This window comes from Protopterus annectens, chromosome 12.part0 (assembly GCF_019279795.1).
Source record: "Protopterus annectens isolate FY-2018-M chromosome 12.part0, PAN1.0, whole genome shotgun sequence".
Lineage (NCBI taxonomy): Eukaryota > Metazoa > Chordata > Ceratodontiformes > Protopteridae > Protopterus > Protopterus annectens.
This window is the reverse complement of record NC_056746.1, coordinates 1,180,912,028-1,180,932,168: the sequence shown is the minus strand read 5'-3', so window position 1 is coordinate 1,180,932,168 and position 20,141 is coordinate 1,180,912,028. Positions and strand designations below refer to the sequence as shown.

Here is a 20,141-nt window from a genome sequence, read left to right as displayed (position 1 = left end):
TTTGGGCTGTAGCTTTACAGCACAATCTCACTCTACAGCCACCCTGCATTCCGTCAAAGCAGAGTTGTGTGGCTGACAAACTGAACATGACAAAGACAGACCTTCACAAATGGAAACTAGATCATGGGGGGGGGGGGTTCTTCCAAGATTTGGCCCGTCTGTAGGGAGTTCAAGTTAGACCTCTTTGTCGCCTCCTCTGAACAATCAGCTGGCAAAATTCTGGTCCAAGACTCAATGCATAAAGGCCTGGAAGACAGATTGCGTTTCTTCCCCTTTCTTGGATAGGAATGTTTCTATATGCTTTTCTGCCCTTTCCAGTGATTTTACAGTACTTCTGAAGATTCAGAAAGAATCCTTCAAAACTATTGTGGTGAGACTCTTCGGCCCAGGCAACAATGATTCTCCCTTCTTTTTGGAAATGGCCTAGGACAGTTACCATAAGCTTCCCCACAGAATGGATCTTCTGACCTATAAGAACAGGGGTGTTTGATACACCCTGACCTTAGTCAACTTCAGCTGACTGCCTGGATGATGAGGTCTTAATTCCCTTTAGGCACCTGTTTACTGAGGACATGCTGCAGGTACTAATAGAGGCAAGAAAGTCCACTGCTAGAAAATCCAATATTAGGAAATGGAAAAGGTTTTCTGTTTGGTATCAGTAACATAACTAGCACCCATTCAGGGCCAGTGTTTCTCTGGTTTTACAATATTTCTGTGAGTTACTATCCTATGGCCCAGCCACCAATCACCCTCTTTCAACGCATTCTCATGTGAAAATGTGTTTTTTAAAGGGCTTTTGCATATGAGACCTCCAAGAAAAACAGTGCGTATTCCTTGGGATCTTAATCTTATGTTAGAGAAGCTAACACTTACTCCATTTGAACTGGCTCATCAGACTGATTCAAGGTTTTTTAACATGAAAAACTATTTTACTGTTTGCTTTGACCTTTGCAAGAAGAGTATCTGAGTTGCAAGCACTATGGTGAGTCAACCCTTTATCATTTTGTACAGACAATGTTTCTTTGAGAACCAATCCTTCTTTTATGCCTCAAGTGGTGTTCAAGTTTACTTTAAGTCAAACTGTCCATCTCCCTGTTTTTTCCTGAATCCAAAAATGAGGGAGAAAGGATAATGTGTACCTTGGATGTCCACAAACATTGATAGAACAAAATGTTTTAGAGCTTTGGAACAGTTCTTTTCTTGTAAAGGGAAGAAAGGACAACCTTTGTTAAAACAGATAATTTCCAAATGGTTCTCGGGCCGTTACCTTGTGTTGTTCTCGCTATGACAAAACTGTTCTAGGCAGGGTCAAGGCCCGCTCTACCAGGGCTTTAGTGGCTTCTATGTCATTTTGGAAAAGGTTGGATTCTAGAAGCAGCAACTTGGTCCTCTGCATGTACTTTTATAAACCATTGCAAACTTGATTCCTTCTCTGGGTCCGGGTCAGGCTTTGCTAGGACTAGTCTTCAGGGAATCCTGAACCCATCCCCTTCCACCTCCCAAATGTAATAAGCTGTGGTAATCTACCCATATAGCTAAGGATACTGCAGCAGTAATCAGTATGATGAACATGGTATGGTTGTGTAAGTAAACGTGCATGCAGTGGCTGTTCAGATGATCACTGCTGCAGTAGTTGCTGCCTCCCTCCACCCTCCTTAGTCTTTAGTATATTGTTTTTGTGTGTGTGTGTGTGTGTCTGTCCATCCTCTCAAGGCTCAGCCTCCTCCTTTCAGTTGGCATGAAAACTCTGAAGGGCTTGGCGACCAGCTTGTTGGGCACCTAGAAGGTGCTGTGAAGCTTTGGAATCTGACTGGCTGTTGTATCCTTGGTAGGATATAATAGCCCATATAGCTACGGCTATTGCAGCAGTTATCATTCGAACATCTACTATTATGGTAAGTTTCAGGTTTTCATTCCTTATTTATTTTGACCATTTTTAATTAAACAAAGCTCTGTAAACATTTATTAAACCATAGCCCAAATATATTTTGTACATCCTTCGGCAACATCTCTTTAGACTTTAATGGATGTGCCTCTGTGTATGATTAGTGGTGCAGCCATTATAGTCTATGAACACACTTCAAGCTTTTTCCTCTGCTGGTGTCACTGAGGTTAAAGTTTACTGTTTATCTTTAGTGGCATAAACTTAGGGAAAGTGTGTGTTTTATATTTTTTTAATAGTGCAAAAATCCTGTTCAGCACTTTCTGCTGCAAATTTCTGTAGACTTTGTACAATTCTTGGCAGGCTGTGCTCAAGTAGTCTCTGTTGCTGCAGTCTGTCCCTCCACTAAACCGCAAGTGACACTTAAGTAGTAAAAATTGGACTGCTCCATCCCTCCCTGTTCAGCTCCCCCAGCTGCTGAGACTGCTGCTTTAACACATTTTATGAGGGAGGATTGTGTGTATTATAAGATCAGTGTCACTGTTTCTTAAGTTCATAAGTAAAGTACTAGGGTAGCTGCCCTTTTGGGCCATTTTAAGCCTACCATATTTTTATTTCAAAGGTGAGAATCAAACCCTGTACTATTACTCCAACCCCCATTTTTGAAAAGTTTCTTTTTTTACACACAAATCCCTTAGTTTGCATTACTAGGGATGTGGCCTAAATCACGTGCCAGCTTCATTAACCATGATTCTTTCACAAATTTGAGTTACATCTGCCAAGTAAAAAATATTTCCAGTCAACTTTATCACGTAGGATGTCTTTACTACAAAAAAAAATGTGAACGGTTTCACCACTCATTTTAGTTGCAAATTAACATATTAGAAAAAAAAAAAAGAGGAGATTCAGATGCAGTATATTCAAATGTTGAACTTAACCTAAAAGGGAAATAAAGTAAATGGTTTATAAAGCAAATGGCAAAAACATGAAGTGAGTTTCTGTTTCTCATATCCGCACTGATAGTTTATGGTTTGGTGTTCCTTTACTTTTGTCATTTTGAATTAGTCACTGCAGTTATGAGCTTGGAAGCTGAGGTTGGGTCATAAAAATGACTCATCAAGCATGCATCTTGCTTGTTTTGCATAATTTACGTAGATGAGATGTTCTTTGTGTTTCACTGTTGCAGTCATTACATTTGGGTTATCCTGCTGGCAGGTTGCCCTCAGTCGGCCTGAATTCCAAAGTCTTGGGTCCTGCATCGGTTGCTGTCGCCTCTTCCCTGACATCAGGTCGTCAGGGGTATAAAAGATGCAGCCGACGCCATTTTATTTAGTCTTTCTTGCCTCGCGGTGTCAGAAGCAGAAGCAGTTTGCAAGTGCCGGTCGGCCGACTCCTAAGATTTTTGTGTTCGAGTTTCAGATCCGAAGTCTTCATTAAAAGCTAAGTACCCCGTTGGGGAAACTTTTTTCTTGCTCCAGACCGCTGTCATAATTGTATATCTTGTGGGAAGCAAATACCTCATAAGGACTTTCATTCTTACTGTATTCCTTGCCTAGGCCCTGACCACGACGTTGCTAGTTGTCGGTTTTGTGCTAGATTTAACCAATGCACTATTAAACGTCGGTACGATTTTGCATTAAGCTATTTTGGGCGAATATTTAATTATACAATGTCATCGGATAGCCATCCGACTACCGGAGTTCACAAAAAACGCAAAGAAAAGGACAGGCAACCGAGGTCCAAAACTGACAACGAAGCTTCTCCTAAGCAAGTCGCCGGTTCACCGGCTCTCGGGCACTTTCACAGCCCCTGATGCCCGCTACTTTAGAGTCTCAAGCTTCTACCGACTCCCACGTGGAGTTGGCCAGGCCGCTGGAAACTCAAGGTATTGGAACCTCTGAGACTATTCCCTCAGATGGGTCCAGAGCCGCTGAGCAGGCATCTGCTTCTGAGGGTGTATTCAGACCTAAACAATTATATATTAAACCTACTTCAAAGACTAAGACACCTTTAAAGGCAAAGAAACAAGTTCCCCAGTCACAAGGACAGGCCTCCATGCCCAAGAAACAGATGCTCAAAATGGCCGAAGACTTAATTACCTTGATTGTGGGTTCCCATCCCCCTCCTGATAAGAGGCCTAGGCAAGAGACAGACTATGAATCTTCAGATCAGGTTTCCATTTCTTCTGATTCCTCTTCTGATCAGGAATGTTCTCTTCCGCCCTATGAGGATTCTGATGCTGAAGAATCTATTCCTTCAGCTTCTCCTCCTGAGGACTACTCTTTTCGGGAAACCTTGCATTAAACAGAAAATGATGGCAAATTCTGAATGTGCAGAAAACAAAGAAATGCAGGATTTATTGCATGCAGCTGAACAAGTCAGAAAGCATATTTTGCAATGTGGGTTTGATTTTCTGGAGGCCTCCTGCAGGGCCGCTGTTACGGGTTCTGTCATTAGGAGGCATGCTTGGTTAAAGGAACAAAATCTGCCTGACCATGTTAAAGCAAAATTATTAGATGCTCCTTTACAACATGATACCTTGTTTGGTGTTAAGGCAGAAGAGGCGAAATCTATGCAAATGGTCAAGGATTTCTTACAGGTACAGCCACCTAGATTTAGCAGACACTGGCCTACAAAGAATTGGTCCTTTCCAGTCTCAGACAGACCTCAAAGGGGCAAATCCAGACGCCCTAGAGGCAGATCACAGCCGCAAGGATCCTACAGGCCTAAACAGTGGAGCTCTTCTACCTCCAAAGGTGGAGAGGACAAATCACAATCATACAGGAAACCGTCCCAATGACTTACCCCTGCCTGTGCCAAGCACTTATCTTCTGACAGCACCCTTAGGGGGAAAACTAGCACTTTTTTCTCAAAATTGGCACATTATAACCCAGGAGAAATGGGTTCTAGACATAGTGTCACAAGGCTACAAGTTTCTTTTCTATACTCTGCCAAGGGCAAACGATTGGCCAGACCTGCCAAAAAATCAATGAGGAGAGGCTCAAAAACAAGTCACAGCTCTCATGGACATGAGGGCTATTCAACAAGTGCCACAAGAGCAGGGACAAGGATTTTACTCAAGACTGTTCTTGGTACCCAGAAAGGACAAGGCATGGAGACCAGTTATGGACCTATTTATTCTAAACACTTTCCTGAATATACCAAAATTCAAGATGTTGACCTTACAGCAGCTTCTCCCCATGCCTGGCAGCAAGGCTTGGCTCCTGACTTTAGACCTAAAAGAGGCATACCTGCATGTCCCAATCATACCATCATGCAGAAGATACCTCGGGTTCAAGGCTGGCTCAATGCATTACCAATTGTCTGCACTGCCTTTTGGCTTATCTACTGCGCCCAGGGTCTTCACAAAGTGCCTGACACCAGTAATTGCTTACTGCAGACAAAGAGGAATACAAATATGTCCTTACTTGGACGACTGCCTCATACAAGCAGAGAACAAGGACATTCTACTACAGCATCTGACTTTTGTGATAAAACTCTTAACAGGCCTAGGGTACACAGTCAACAAAAAGAAATCAAAACTAGTGCCCTCTCAAGAGATAATATTCCTGGGTGCAAGCTTAAATAGAACTGCCCAGATGGCTTATCTCACTCCAGACAAACAATGGCAACTGACTACCTATTTCAAGGAAATGGCAACAAAGGCCCAGTTATCTGCAAGAAAATTTCTGTAGGCTTTGGGCTTCATGGCATCTTGCATCTTACTAATTCCATATGCAAGACTGCATATGAGGAAATTTCAGTGGTACCTAAAAAGTGTTTGGACACAATATTGCCACAGCCTGGAAACAATGATTACTCTAATTCCCTGCCTGAAACAGGAATTTCAATGGTGGGCCAAGGCTTGTCACCAAAACAAGGGACAGCCATTCTCACTACCCCCAGCCAGGCAGAGCCTAATGACTGATGCATCAGATTATGCCTGGGGGGCACACATGGCAGGAAGAGGCATTCAGGGCACCTGGTCCACAAACCAAAAGCATCTACATATCAATCAAAAAGAGATGCTAGCTGTTCAAAATGCCCTGACAGCCTTCAAGGACCTACTTCATCCGGGACAACTACTGATAAAGACGGACAACACCACGGTCATGTGGTACATAAACAAGCAGGGGGGCACTCATTCTTACCCCTTGTGCAGACTAGCCATGGCTTTATGGGACACAGCATTGACTTACCAAGTTCATCTGCAGGCACAATTTCTGTCAGGAAAGGAAAATACTCTGGCAGAGGAACTAAGCAGAAACCTCATGGATCCCCACGAGTGGCACCTAGATCCACAAGTCTTCAACATGATAATGAAATGGGGACACCCAGACATAGATCTGTTTTGCCTCTCCTCAAAACAATCAACTAAAAAGATTCTGCACAAGGACTTATCACAGACTAGCTTGGAAAGTGGACGCCTTATCTTTCAACTGGACAAACCTATCAATATAGGCATATATTGATAGGTTTGTCCAGTTGAAAGATAAGGCGTCCAGATTTTTGCCTTGTGTATTTGGTCTGTTCCGCATAAAATTTGTAGTTTTCTGGCACTTCACTGGGATGATCTGAGGATTGAAGTCACTAAACAATGATATACATTTGAGTTTCAGACTTCAAATCCTTTAGAAAATGTATGTTAACACAAACCATTACTCTAGCAACTTTCTAAGTTTATAAGAGCAATATTTAATATCTGTCCCTATTTTTGGGCCTTTGCCCCAAATTTTGTCAGACTTTGTCCAGATTTCTTGCACTAAGAGGTATGGTCCTTTCCTCCACCTTGTCCTTCCTTCATATGTCCCATACCTTTTTTAATGCCTTTCTGAATTAGTTTCCCACCATCCATTCTGGCAGTTTTTCCCTTGGGGGTACGCATCCTGTTTGTGAAAAATACTTTTGCCGATACAGGAAGTAGTTAGCCGCTGTAGACTGTACCCCCTGCCCTTTCCTCATCCCCTCTCCTTCACGTTCATAGTGGCCTGTTTACACTTCTTGACTGATGCTGTGCACTGGTATCATATCCTCCTAGCTGCTCTGGTCTCTGAGAAGAATTTTAGCTGTTGTAGTCCTTCATCCCACTTACTGCTCCAGTGGCTTCCCTCTGAGTGTCTTGCCAGTACCTGATGACCTTTGGCTTTGTGGCTTCCCAGAGCTGTTGTCAGTATCAGTGCTCTGAATAGGAACCAGCAGAGCAGGGGCATTACATCTGTGCTGTAACGTTTGATGCGCAGTATTCTGCTGGCTGCTGCCTTTTTTGTCTTACCCTGCTGGTAATTCCCAACCCCAGACCCATTTTCTGTTTTGTTACCATCAGTTCAACTTGCCCTGGATGATGCTTCACACTAAAGTTATTTATGTTCAACTGCAGTGCTTTGCATGTGTTTGCAGTGAGGATCAGCTACCATTTGTGGTTATTTCTGTTATTGTTCCTTCACGTGTGTATAAAATGAACACAGCAAAAAATAAGTAAATAAATAAAATGACCAAGGACTAACTATGTATTTACTGCAATAGTCACTTTTCTTATTCTGAAATGCCTACTTACCATAGCTGTGTGCCCCCTACCTTTTGGCTCTGTTGTCATTCACTTTCTCTGTCTTGGGTCTGCTCTCACAGTCTATTGTTTTCTTAGCAGTCATCTGTGTAGGACCAGTTTAAAAGCCTTTTTAAAAGTTTAAAAGTCCAGGTCCACCATACTTCCCTGGTAAGTTCTGTAACTTAGTCGTAAAATTAGATCAGGCTTGACTTGTCAGCGTCTTCTAGTTTTAAACCTATATTGGTTGTATAGATACAGGATTATAGGCAGACTTTCCCTGCCGTGCTGTTAATCTAAGTGGAGTGTAGCTCATTGTATTTTTCAGTGTCCCTTTTGTAGAATGGTGATTGCTGTGATGCTCTTTTGTTGAAGAGGAGAGTATAATTGATGTGAACTCTGTTTTTATCTCTCTGTTAGCACCAGCATCTACTTTTTTAACGTCTTTTATTAAATTTGCACATATTGAGTAATGATGTGGGTACATGCACATTAATAGAAGAAAAAAACATTAAACATTTTTAATTTTTATGCATTAAACATGGAATGAACAATTGTTAAAAAAAAAAAAAAATCATAAATTGCTCAGTCCTGCCTTTTCTGAAATTTGTATTCATGAACAATAGTCTGCATATGGTCCCACAAATTCCATTTATTTCTATGTAGTTGTTCATCCCTTTTCTTCAAAACCTACCTCCAACCCTTTTGCCTCCTTTACAACAAAATGCTTCAGTTATGATTGGTTTAGATTTTGATTTCCATTTTCTAGTAGTTGCTTTTTTTGCAACCTTAGAATTAATTAAACATAGTAAAGTGCCCGCTATATCTCTGAAATTCAGTTTCTGCAGTCCAGCTCAAAAGAAGCATTCCTTTTCTGGTGGCTGCCCAAAAAAGCAATAACTAGAAAATGAAAATCATGTCTAAACCAACTGTACTAGAAGTAGTGAATATGGAAACGGAGATTAAAAAACAAAAAACAAACTGGTAGTGGGAATCTTTAGAAAAGGAAGCAAATTACATTGAAAAAATGGGAATTGTGGGAAGAATAATGTTTCGTAGGAGGAATGAGTTTTAAAGGAAGGCAGGAATTGAATGAGCTATGTAATGTTTGACTGACAATGGCTGGATAAGTTATAAGTGTATAATATTTGCAACTGAAAATATGTTAATATGGTTTGTTTTCATTTATGTAAATGTATGATTGCCTATGTCATAAGTGATAATTCAGTAAAGATGTTTCCTGTTTAAAAAAAAAATCATTTCTTAGCTACATGAATTTGCTCCTCCCATTTCTGACAAAGTGCGCTGAAAGGGAATTTTTAAGTTTGCCAAGTTGTTAAATTCCCCAAAAAACATGTTCCCAGCATTTGCTGTCTTTCCTAGGAAAATTTGTCTGAAGTCTATTTATGGTATAAAGTTACATATTCTAACACTTCCACGTAAAAACCCTAACTAACCCTTCTAGACTTGTTGCATACTTGGGAGCCATAAAAATGTACTCCTGCTGTTCCTTTATATATTGCCTTTCCATTTTTTGGTTCCCAGTGTTTTCTAACTTCTTTGGATTGACTCTTATAGTTATCATACATTATTTTATATGCCCTACTAATTATCCCTTTTTAGCAGCACCTCTGCTAGACTGTACCAACAATTCAGAAAGAAAGCTATTATTAAAGGGCAAATTATACGGGCATCTAGAATGTGTAGTAGAGAGGAACTGTTTTTGGGTGAATGTGAGATTTTGAAAAATATGTTTATTAACAGGGGGTACCCGATTTTATTATTTAACAAGATCTATGAAGAAGTTAGTAATAAAAGAATTCATGGTCAATACCCACCCCTTTTACCACAAAGACATGGTTTAAAACCTGATAATGTGGATGATACAAGTATAAGTACCAGTAGGGAGGGTTTAAATACTGTGTTTACTAAAACTACTGACTTGGTTAGTTCAGCTAAGGGTAGCAGTTTTATTACTACTTTTAGTATAGACTCTAATAGTATAAAGTCTATCCTCTATAAAAACTGGTATTTTATTACCAATGATGAACAATTATTGGACAAATTAGGAATTAAACCTAAGATCATATATAGAAGGGGTAATAACTTGAAATCTATTTTGGAAAGATCAAAGGCATCTAGTTGGGTAACAAAAAACAAAGGTTGTTTCCAATGTGGCGCCTGTAATTATTGCCATCTAGTACGGGTGCTAACTCTTTCACAATTCGTGAAAGGAAATTTAGTATTAACCACAAACTGAATTGTGAATCCAGATCTATTGTATATTTGGCTACCTGTAACTGTTGCCAAGCCTTCTATATAGGTAAATCTGATAGAAGACTTCGAGACAGGGTATATGAACATTCATATGCCATGAGAAAAAAGAACAAAGTAAATGCATTAGCCAAACACATAGATAAATATGAGGGGCATAGTTTTCAGTTTTTGGCCATTGACCAAGTTCTTAAATCTGAAAGAGCAGGACCAGTTCCACTCATTTTAGAAAATAGGGAACTAGAATGGCAACTACTATTGGATTCCTTTTCTTTTCCGGGTTTAAATGAACACTGCAATATTGCTTGTGTATTAAAAATGAAGAGTTACAGACGTTGACTTCTTATAAGGTTACTATTTAGTACTTGATTTAGTGTCGGTGAACTTTATCATGTAATGTTATAGGGATTCTTTTGGGATTTGACTACTATTTTGTCACATATTTTTATTGTTGGTTAAGGACTCTTTATTAGAGTTAGAGTAGTTTATTATTAGAAATGTCAATATTCATAGCTAAAAATTAGTTTTTGTGGATTTATTATTATTATTATTTTTTACATATATTTTTAACAATGGTAATACCAGTCTTTTGTTAATTTTACAGTTAATTTTACAGTATATTAATAGAAGTCCAAGGTTTTGCCTGTACTTCATAGATATACTGTAATATATTAAGAAGTTAGGGCAATACAAAGTTAACAGTGGCTCGATGGTTCACTGATTTTAGTAGTTTTACCTTTCCACTATCACTAACTACAATAACTTATTTTCAATAAGCTAAGGATTTATTGATAGGAGCAAGTAGTAACACCGCTGGTTGTTAGTATGTTTAATGTTATGTATTTTTACTACGTGGTAGTTTAGTCACCATAGTGCAATTGTCATTGAGACTTTGGTTTACATGCTTTGTACGCACCCAATTAGTTGTAGTACGTAATGACCAAAGTTTCATTATTTTTTTAGTGAGGTTTTAAGTGTTTTTAGTTTTAGTGGAAAACTTTAACATTACATATTCTGAATTGCATTTCAATACATTCAGTATTTGGTATGACATTATAGTCTATCAGCAATTTTTAGTGATGTATTATTTTTATGGTGTGTCTGTCTTTAAAACTTGTCTTGTAACAATTTGTCTTACGCAGTGACGTGGTTTTAAAAGGGCTTTGACGTATTTTTAAAATGAATCTCTGAAGAAGCTGTGGCTCCAGCGAAAACGCCAGTTTTTTGTTGCCTATTAAAATCATTCTTTAGCTATTACGCTTGCTATTGAGTCTTGGTGAACTATCTACCACGGGAACATAACCTTCTTAAACATCATATTTAAGAGTACACTGTACCAGTTGTTTGGACTATCGACTCCAAGGTGCCTGCTTTGTGTGTTTCGTAAAATGCTTCAGTTATGATTGGTTTAGATTTTGATTTCCATTTTCTAGTAGTTGCTTTTTTTGCAACCTTAGAATTAAACATAGTAAGTGCCCACTATATCTCTGAAATTCAGTTTCTGCAGTCCAGCTCAAAAGAAGCATTCCTTTTCTGGTGGCTGCCCAAAAAAGCAATAACTAGAAAATGAAAATCATGTCTAAACCAACTGTACTAGAAGTAGTGAATATGGAAACTGAGATTAAAAAACAAAAAACAAACTGGTAGTGGGAATCTTTAGAAAAGGAAGCAAATTACATTGAAAAAATGGGAATTGTGGGAAGAATAATGTTTCGTAGGAGGAATGAGTTTTAAAGGAAGGCAGGAATTGAATGAGCTATGTAATGTTTGACTGACAATGGCTGGATAAATTATAAGTGTATAATATTTGCAACTGAAAATATGTTAATATGGTTTGTTTTCATTTATGTAAATGTATGATTGCCTATGTCATAAGTGATAATTCAGTAAAGATGTTTCCTGTTTAAAAAAAAAATAATTTCTTAGCTACATGAATTTGCTCCTCCCATTTCTGACAAAGTGCGCTGAAGGGGAATTTTTAAGTTTGCCAAGTTGTTAAATTCCCCAAAAAACATGTTCCCAGCATTTGCTGTCTTTCCTAGGAAAAATTGTCTGAAGTCTATTTATGGTATAAAGTTACATATTCTAACACTTCCACGTAAAAACCCTAACTAACCCTTCTAGACTTGTTGCATACTTGGGAGCCATAAAAATGTACTCCTGCTGTTCCTTTATATATTGCCTTTCCATTTTTTGGTTCCCAGTGTTTTGTAACTTCTTTGGATTGACTCTTATAGTTATCATACATTATTTTATATGCCCTACTAATTATCCTTTTTTAGCAGCACCTCTGCTAGACTCTACCAACAATTCAGCTTTGTTCTTTCATGTAACACTTCTAGTCCTTTCTCCTTGCCTATATTCTGTTATCAGTCCCTGGTAGGGAAGGTAGTCTTGTACCGGCAGGTAAAACCTTTTACTTTGTCTCATCTAACTCTTACGTTTCCCTCCCTAGTTATTTGCTCCAAATACCTTGTCTTTCGCCCTAATTTTCTTCAATAAATTCCGGCCCCCTCTACTATTTTCTTTACCCTTACTTGCAATCATCCATGTTGGTAAAATCTCCTATCTCCATTCTTGTTGGCTTAGTTATAATAGTTTCTCCTAATTTACAAGTACAGTATTCCGTATGGTTGGTGGTGGTCTTCTTAATGGCCTGCACCCAAAGTCCTTCTTTTTGATTATAGCATTTCATCTTTGTTTTATATAGTTGCCTGTAGGCAGTCATCTCCAGTAAGTCTTCAGACCACTTCTCTTAATTAGTAATTCACATTTCATCTTCCTGCTAATATTAAGCCTATGCAGTTTATAGTCATTGCATTTAGTTTTGGTGTTTAGGACCATCCAGATTGAAATAAAGTTGCTTTTTGATCAGAACTGTTTTTGCTCTGTATGATGTGATAGTTTGTACTGTGTAAATATATATATATATATATATTTTTTTTTTTTTTTTTTTTTTTTTTTTTTTTACTTCTTGGCAGGATTTAGACCGTCTTTAATCTCTGAATCACCCATTTTTATTAATTAGGCAGTACCCACTGTACCCCAGCATGTTTTAAGGTGAGATCCTGTGGGATTTTCAGCATGTCCTCCAAGGTGACTTCTGTTTTATGGAATGATCTGTGAAAGTGCTCAGGGTCCAACACTGTGCAAGTGAAGGAGGAGGAAATTGAATCCAGGTCCACAGGTTGAAACTTCTTAGCAGTTTAAAGATTCACACTTTGTGCTTTATTTCCAAATATGTGTCGTATTTCTTAATTACTGTTCTAAAAAGATACTTATTATAGGTGCATAGGCAAGCACCAGACTAGTTGCCCTTGTGGGCCATTTTAAGCCTAGACAGTTTCAGTTTTTGTGCTTGAATTAACCTATCCTGCTTGGTGTTAGATTGGTCTTACCCATCCTGTGGTTGATAGTTATGCGTAATGCTTGCTGACTTTCATCCCTTCTGCATTGAATTGGCCACCTCTTTCCCTTAAAGAACATATACCTCTTATTGAAAACTATCCTCCAAATTGCTACTGGGGTTTTAGTTGCACTATGACCTTAAGCTGTCATGTAGGCAGATGCATGCTTGCTCTCAGATGCAAGAATATGTAACACTTTCCCCTAAGGGTATGTATGTTTTGCACACATCCCATAAAAGGTACCACATATGTGGCTTAGCAGGGCCATGTGCACTTTGCAACTGTTGCTGCATGCAAGATGTCATTCTTCTGACATCTGTCCACAATGTAGTACGTTAGACTGCCTCCCTGTGATCAGGATTGGTGAGCTGAGTATCACCCTCTTGGCTTTTCCAGGGCCCAGGCCACTATTTGTAATCAGGCCTTTGTCTGTCTCCGTCATGGATCCATTAAAAAAAAAGATTCTTTGGAAAGTTTGAAGAGGCGAGTTTATTTTAATACATATGAGGGCGGCCGTGGTGGTGCAGCGGTTAGCGTTGCCACCTCACAGCAAGAGGTTCTCCAGTTCGGTCCTCTACTAGGGTGCCTTCTGTGTGGACTCTGCATGTTCTCCCTGTGGTCGCGTGGGTTTCCTCCGGGTGCTGCGGTTTCCTCCCACATCCCAAAGACATGCTTTAGGTGGATTGGACACACTAAATTGGCCCTAGGTGTGAGTGTGTGCCTTCTGTGGAGGGTTGGATGCCGGGATGGCAACTTGACACCATAAAAACTACACTGCCAATCATGAGCGGACAGGTGATCCGATGTGGCGACCCCTAACCGGGAAAAGCCGAAAGAAGAAGGGAGACCTCATCTGAAGCATTCCATAGGCTAGTTACTTATTACTAGCCTTATTAACAATATAGAAGCTGTGGTTTGCAGCAGCTGTGAAAGGACATTATGAATGGTGTGATGGTCAAGTTTCTGTAAAAACAAGAGACAGACTTTAGGGGATTTTAGTTGGTTGATGCAACAGTTTGCTCCAGTATTAAAAAAGGAGTTGTTCAGGTAGCAATTGTTAGTGGTTAAAATCTTTCAGTAGTCTGTTTTACTGGAGATATGACTTTATTTGGAAGTTCTCCTGTAAAGGCCGAGAACTGTCCGAAGAGCCTACAGATAACTGGAACAGTATCATTGTCTCATAGGAAATAATTATGGCAAAGCACAGCTTAGCCCACTGAGTTGTTGTTGCCACTACTTTTCTGCCTCATGTCCTCAACTTTGCTTCCCCCTAATGCCACTACTTTTCTGCCTCATATCCTCAACTTTGCTTCCCCCTAATATTTTGTTGGATCTGTCCAACTCCTCCTCCTTCAAGTCAGTAGCTCTTTTTGTTCCTGTTGTCAAACTAGAAAAAAATTCCAGGCATCCACTAATTTAGTTTATCATATTTCATTTTATGCCATGGTGTACTAATTTTCTTAGAACCATTCATTTCCAGTACTTTGTCAACATGCATGAGTTGTGAACTTTAATGTAGTATCCCTTACTGTGTCTTCCCCTGGGTTAGTTGTTGGGGTACTTGGTTTGGGTCGTATTATATGCTGTCCATGGTACTTCATGGCATCACGTATTTTACACAGTGATGCCGTGTGCTGAATAATTGATTCTGAAACTGATTGCTTTCTGAGAAACAAAGTAAGATGATGATCTGTGTTCCTCATTTCTCAGATACATTTGCATATCTTTATATTGATACATAGGCTAAACATTCACTGTCAGACTTGGTAAACTATCAGTAGTGTTTTCTTCATTATAACATTCACAGTACCAGATTGCTTTATTAATTATAACCCTTGCAGTTCTGGCTGTTTTGCCATCACTGTTGCAGTAGTGTTGTATATAAGCATTGTTTGTTTTCCCTTTAAACATTCTCATATTTTTTCTGTGTGGTATATACACAATACTGCTGTGTTGTCATTTTTTTTCTCTGTTCTATTCGTCCTCTGTTTTTATACTTTAGAGTTCAGTCCGTGGACAGTTTTAAAGTGCTCTGCAAAATTTGTACCATCTTAGCTGGGTCAAGCAATAGCCATACACTGAAATTTATTTTTTGTTGCACAGCAGCATTTGAATGTTAATACCAACTTATCCTTGAGACGCTAGTTGAGTACTTATTCCACGATGGCAGAAATCAACCTGTCTCCTCCAGAAGTTCCAGAGCTTTCTTTCATGGAAATTGTCTTGCAGTATGGCCTTTTCTTGGGTGCCATTTTCCAGATAATTTGTATACTTGCCATAATCGTGCCAACCTCAAAAGTGCAGGAGCCGGTAAGTACTAATAAAAATACTTGTATTTTGTTGAAGCAGGAAAAAAAAGAAAAGTTTTTCTAAACCATTTTAGTGGTTTGGACTTGTATTGAAGTTTGCTGCATTATAACAGGAAGCTGTATACATGCAAGCAATGGGGTGTCGTATTTGGACTGACCATTCTTCCCCTTTATGTTGAATGCTTAAAGCATGCAAGGAATAAAATGTGTTCACATTGCCATCTCTTTGCAAAGAAATAAACATCTGTAATCAAGATTAATTTTACTCAGAGCTGTATAACGTTCTAATTAACAAAGTAACATGTTTGTGGTGTATAAGCGATATCAAGGAGCTACTGCAATATTAAAACATTATGTAAATGCAAAGGAAGTAATAGTAGCACAGAATGCAATAACAACCAGTTTCATGCAACAGTATTCATTCATTTCTACTTTATGTTTGTGGTAGGAGGAAATGGAACCTGTCCCAGTACTCGTGTGCTTAAGGCGGAGAACTAATGCTAGATCAGGTGCCATCCCGATACAGGGCAGACACACACATATACACCTGCAGACAATTTAGATTACCATTTTGCCCACCAGCATGTCTTTGGGATGTGACAGGAACCCGGAACACCTTGGGGAAAAATATATGCATCTAGCAAAGGCATGCAAACTCTACACAGAATCCTCCCACCCAAGCTCCAACAAGAACATAGATGCAGAGAAAAAGTTACACATTAATTGGTACAGAAGTAGAAACAGTGTTGCACATAGTGGTTGCAGTAATATATACAGAATATATACATAAAAGGAGGAATTTAGTTGGTTGCCAGATGAATTTAGAGTGGTAAAAACGGAGATAAATTAATCAGCATTGTACCAAGGTGAAAAAGAAAATTCTGTGGAGTTTTCAGTTACAAAGCAAAAAGTACAGGAGGTAGATGTGTCAATGCAAACCTCAGGAACCTCTAGCAGCTTGCTGCCAGAGTTCTGCCGTAAAAAGTGAGAGACTACTTACTATGTAGCTAGCTAGGTAGTGGTGTACAGTATTGGTGTAACACAGGCAAATCTTGTTGCCACCGGCCATAATACAAGATCTGGAGTTCTGCCGACAGTGTTGCTGTTCAGCTAAAACTCTTAAGTAGAGTGCATTGTAATAATTCAGTTGCAGTACTACTAATGTATGAGCCAGCTTTGCTGGCAGCTCCTAATTCGAATTGCATGGTTTGACTTGGGGGGCGCAAGTTCTGGTAGTGGTGGAAAATGATAATTTAACTATTTGAATGAAAACAGATAGTATTGCAGATGTTTAACCCCTTGAAACATGCAGAAAGTGATCAGAGACCATGTCCAAGGGCAATTATGATTTCTGGGCTGGTGGCCTCGGATTACTTTGTAGAGAGTCAAGTAAAGTGTTCACATCCATCTTGATGAAATAAGCTTGTTTGCATCCATTCTGGGTCTTTTGCTTGTAGTGTGTGCTCCCTGAGGTGAACAGTTGTCAAGATTAGACTCTGGCTACTTGTGAACCAGAGCAGGGTGCAGCAGTTAAATTGAATGCGTGACTTGTGTTTCTTTTTAAGCTTTTTGCCTTCTGTCACTAACTCCTATAAGGTGGTTATTGAACCATGTGATGCTTCCATAACACTGTGTGTTTGCTTTTATGAAGAAAATGTTAGTGCAGTGTGGCATGGTTTCCTTCTGGTTGTATTAAAAAAAATTATGCATTGTAGCCTAGATCCATGATTGCAGACTTGCTGTTTAAGATGATCATAGAGTCTGCTATGTTGGATGTCAATTAGATTCAGGAAAAAAAAAATGTGAAACACTCTAAGAATGGTACCAGACCATCTGTATGGGTAACCTCCAGAATGCTGAAAAACACAAACACCCTCCCACAAACACATGGATGCACATGTGTGTGTTTGATAAATATTGACATATATGATCATAGTGTGTAAAGAATATATAGATTACATGTTCTGTGTATAATTAGTGTGCACACAAATGTATAATGTGAGGTCCCTATCAGTTTGAGTTTTCTGAAACTCAAACTCCATATGGTCGAGACCATAGAATTTTTGAAAACTCAAAGCTTTTGAATGGGAATTGCAGTACAGTGAGGAGTGGGAAATTTACCCTCTTCCTCCTGCAAAACTGTAAAAAAGGTAGATTTTTTAAAAAAAATGTTTGAGTTATCAGAAATGTGTGGAAACTCAATCATATGGTCTCTTCGATATTTTTTTGAGTTTCTGAAAAGTCGATCATCCGATGTAGACCTATAATGTGTGTATGCGTGTAATATTTGTATGTGTAAAACAATAAATACAATTATATACAAACACACACCCACACACATCAAATGTGCATGTGTAAGCTGTATATTAAAAGAAAAAACTTATTGCACACAAAAATAAGTTTGTCAGGATGTCAAAAACACTTTTGCTAAACTAATCAAGGAACTCTGGACCTTGATCAAATGAGAGGCAGATATAGGATAAAAATAGCCATCCAAGTGAAAGATGACCACAAAGCTTTCTTTAATTGTTAAAACTATCAGCACTGTACCAAGCTAATACTGAACTAAATTGCATACTCAGACACAGGGAACTTGGCCAATCTGCTATTTGATAAATTTAACTCAAACTTCACCTCCTCTGCCTTCAAATTTTCTCAGACTACTTGCCCACACATACATCCGCCCACACACTCATCTCCCAAGAACAAGTTCTGAAGGCACCAAGGTCAATAACACTACTTCTGTGGGACCGGATAACATGACAGGGCTGCTTACTGGCCAGTCTGAAACACGACTTTCTGATCCTCTACAGAAGCTATTCAACATCTATCTCAAACAGGCTTCTTGCAGGATGAATGGAGGACAGCAGTAGTTGTTCCCTCGTAGAAAGTTGGGGTTTCTACAGACTCTGGTAATTATAGACTCATAAGCCTGACCAAGCTCATCTGTAAGGCTGTGGAAAGGATCATTCTAGAATTATATGTACAAGTGTAGAGGTAACCCACAGACTCCTGACTCCAATCCAGTTTGCATTTAACAGCAGTTCCTGCCTACTTAGCCTGGTCAACTTCTTTGAAAAAGTTACTGAAGCAGTGGGTCATGGCAGAACAGTGTACACTGCATATCTAGACCTGTCAAAGGCTTTCAAAACCATCCTACACTCAGTGTCATAGATACATTTTCCAAGCTAAATGTTAATTCCTGTGTAACTTGTTGGATAGCAAATTGTCTCACAAATAGAACCCAGGAAGTTAGGGTTGGCAGCTACACCTGTTCCAAAAGATCTGTCACTTGTGGTGTATCCCGTGCTCGGTCCTTGGGTCACTACTCCTTGGCATTTACTTCTCTGAGGTCAAAGCTAGTGTTAGGGGCTTGTGGCTAACCAGTTTCTAGATGACTGCATACTTGGTGCCGTTATAAACTCTGCAGAGGACACTAAGGTTATCCAGGAGAGCCCATCCCGTCCAAAAGTAAATGCCAAGAAGTATGTGTGTGGTTGTGGCCTTCGGCGAGCATGACTGCCCTTGTAAATATCACAGTGACAGTACATCCCTCAGAATTGAACCCATAATTGGTGATCTGGGAACCTATGTCGACATATGCAGATCATCTCAGAGCCTTGTCCCTCTTCACAGTATTTTGCAGGCTACCGAGAGGCAACATCTGCCTTCGTATCGAGCTTCAGCAGACCTCATTCTGTCGGCCCTATTACACATTCACAGGGCCAATGGTATCATAAACACCTGCTCAAGGGAAATCTGTCTGTTTTGGAAAATAAACAGAACATGTTGTAGGGATAATTTTGTATCACAGAGAAAACCCTTTCTGTGGAACCATCTTCCACTCCATATAAAGCTAGGTACTTCTCTTATTCCAGTCAGATGTAATTTAGCTGAGTGGATGGGTAACCACTAATTCATCTCTGGTTTAACATTCCTGACTCTCATGGATAGAAAAAAAAACTGCAAGTGTCCCAGCACATCCTTGACCTATCCATGACCTATTTCTGGGATATTTGAATGCAAAATATAGGGGACAAACTACCATGGAATGTAAGACTAGGTTTTTAAGGTCCTCATAGGTCAGTAGCCCAGCAAGTGCCAGTGAACCTGTGTGTGTGTGTGTGTGTGTGTGTGTGTGTGTGTGTGTGTGTGTGTGTGTGTGTGTGTGTATTGAATAATTAGTGTATTTTGTGAATGTTTAAATTTTATCGTGAATATTTGGTTTTAGTGTGAATGTATTTTAAATGTTAATTGGTTATTGATGATTTACTTTACATGGCCAAATGGAATTGTATATTTAAAAAACTGAAATGTGATTGTAAAAACAGTCTGAAGTGTAAGCAGAGATGACTAGATAAAAGTGCTACCTGTTCTGTTGAAGTTGTTGTTTCAGCCGTGGTAATTTTTGGCTTTGTTTTATTAAGCAATCCGTGCCAGGCTGCCGTTGAGGAAGGTGTGTGTGTGTGTGTGTGTGTGTGTGTGTGTGTGTGTGTGTGTGTGTGTGTGTGTGTGTGTGTGTGTGTGTGTACGTATATACATATATATATATATATTCACACACACATACGTACATATATATGCACATTATATGAAAGCATACTTGGGAGACATGAGCTTATTGAGTTATATGGTAAGTGTGCTCCATCTGCTGGTTTAACAGGTTATTGCAGCAAGTACTGATCATTGGTATTTCTAACGAGGCAGACGCATTGAGTCTCTGACGG

At 39.3% G+C, this 20,141-nt stretch overlaps 1 protein-coding gene across 4 annotated transcripts in view; it reads left to right on the top strand.

Annotated features, from left to right (window-relative positions):
• Positions 1–20,141, top strand: part of MANBAL (mannosidase beta like) — a 144,235-nt gene that overhangs the window by 41,818 nt on the left and 82,276 nt on the right. For 2 of the 4 annotated variants that reach the window (XM_044090216.1, XM_044090213.1), the window contains one exon: positions 15,209–15,415. In XM_044090216.1, the coding sequence (XP_043946151.1) occupies positions 15,269–15,415 (147 nt within the window). In that variant the 5' untranslated portion in view covers positions 15,209–15,268. The remainder of the gene's footprint in view (positions 1–15,208; positions 15,416–20,141) is intronic. The other 2 variants (XM_044090215.1, XM_044090214.1) reach the window with 1 other exon arrangement.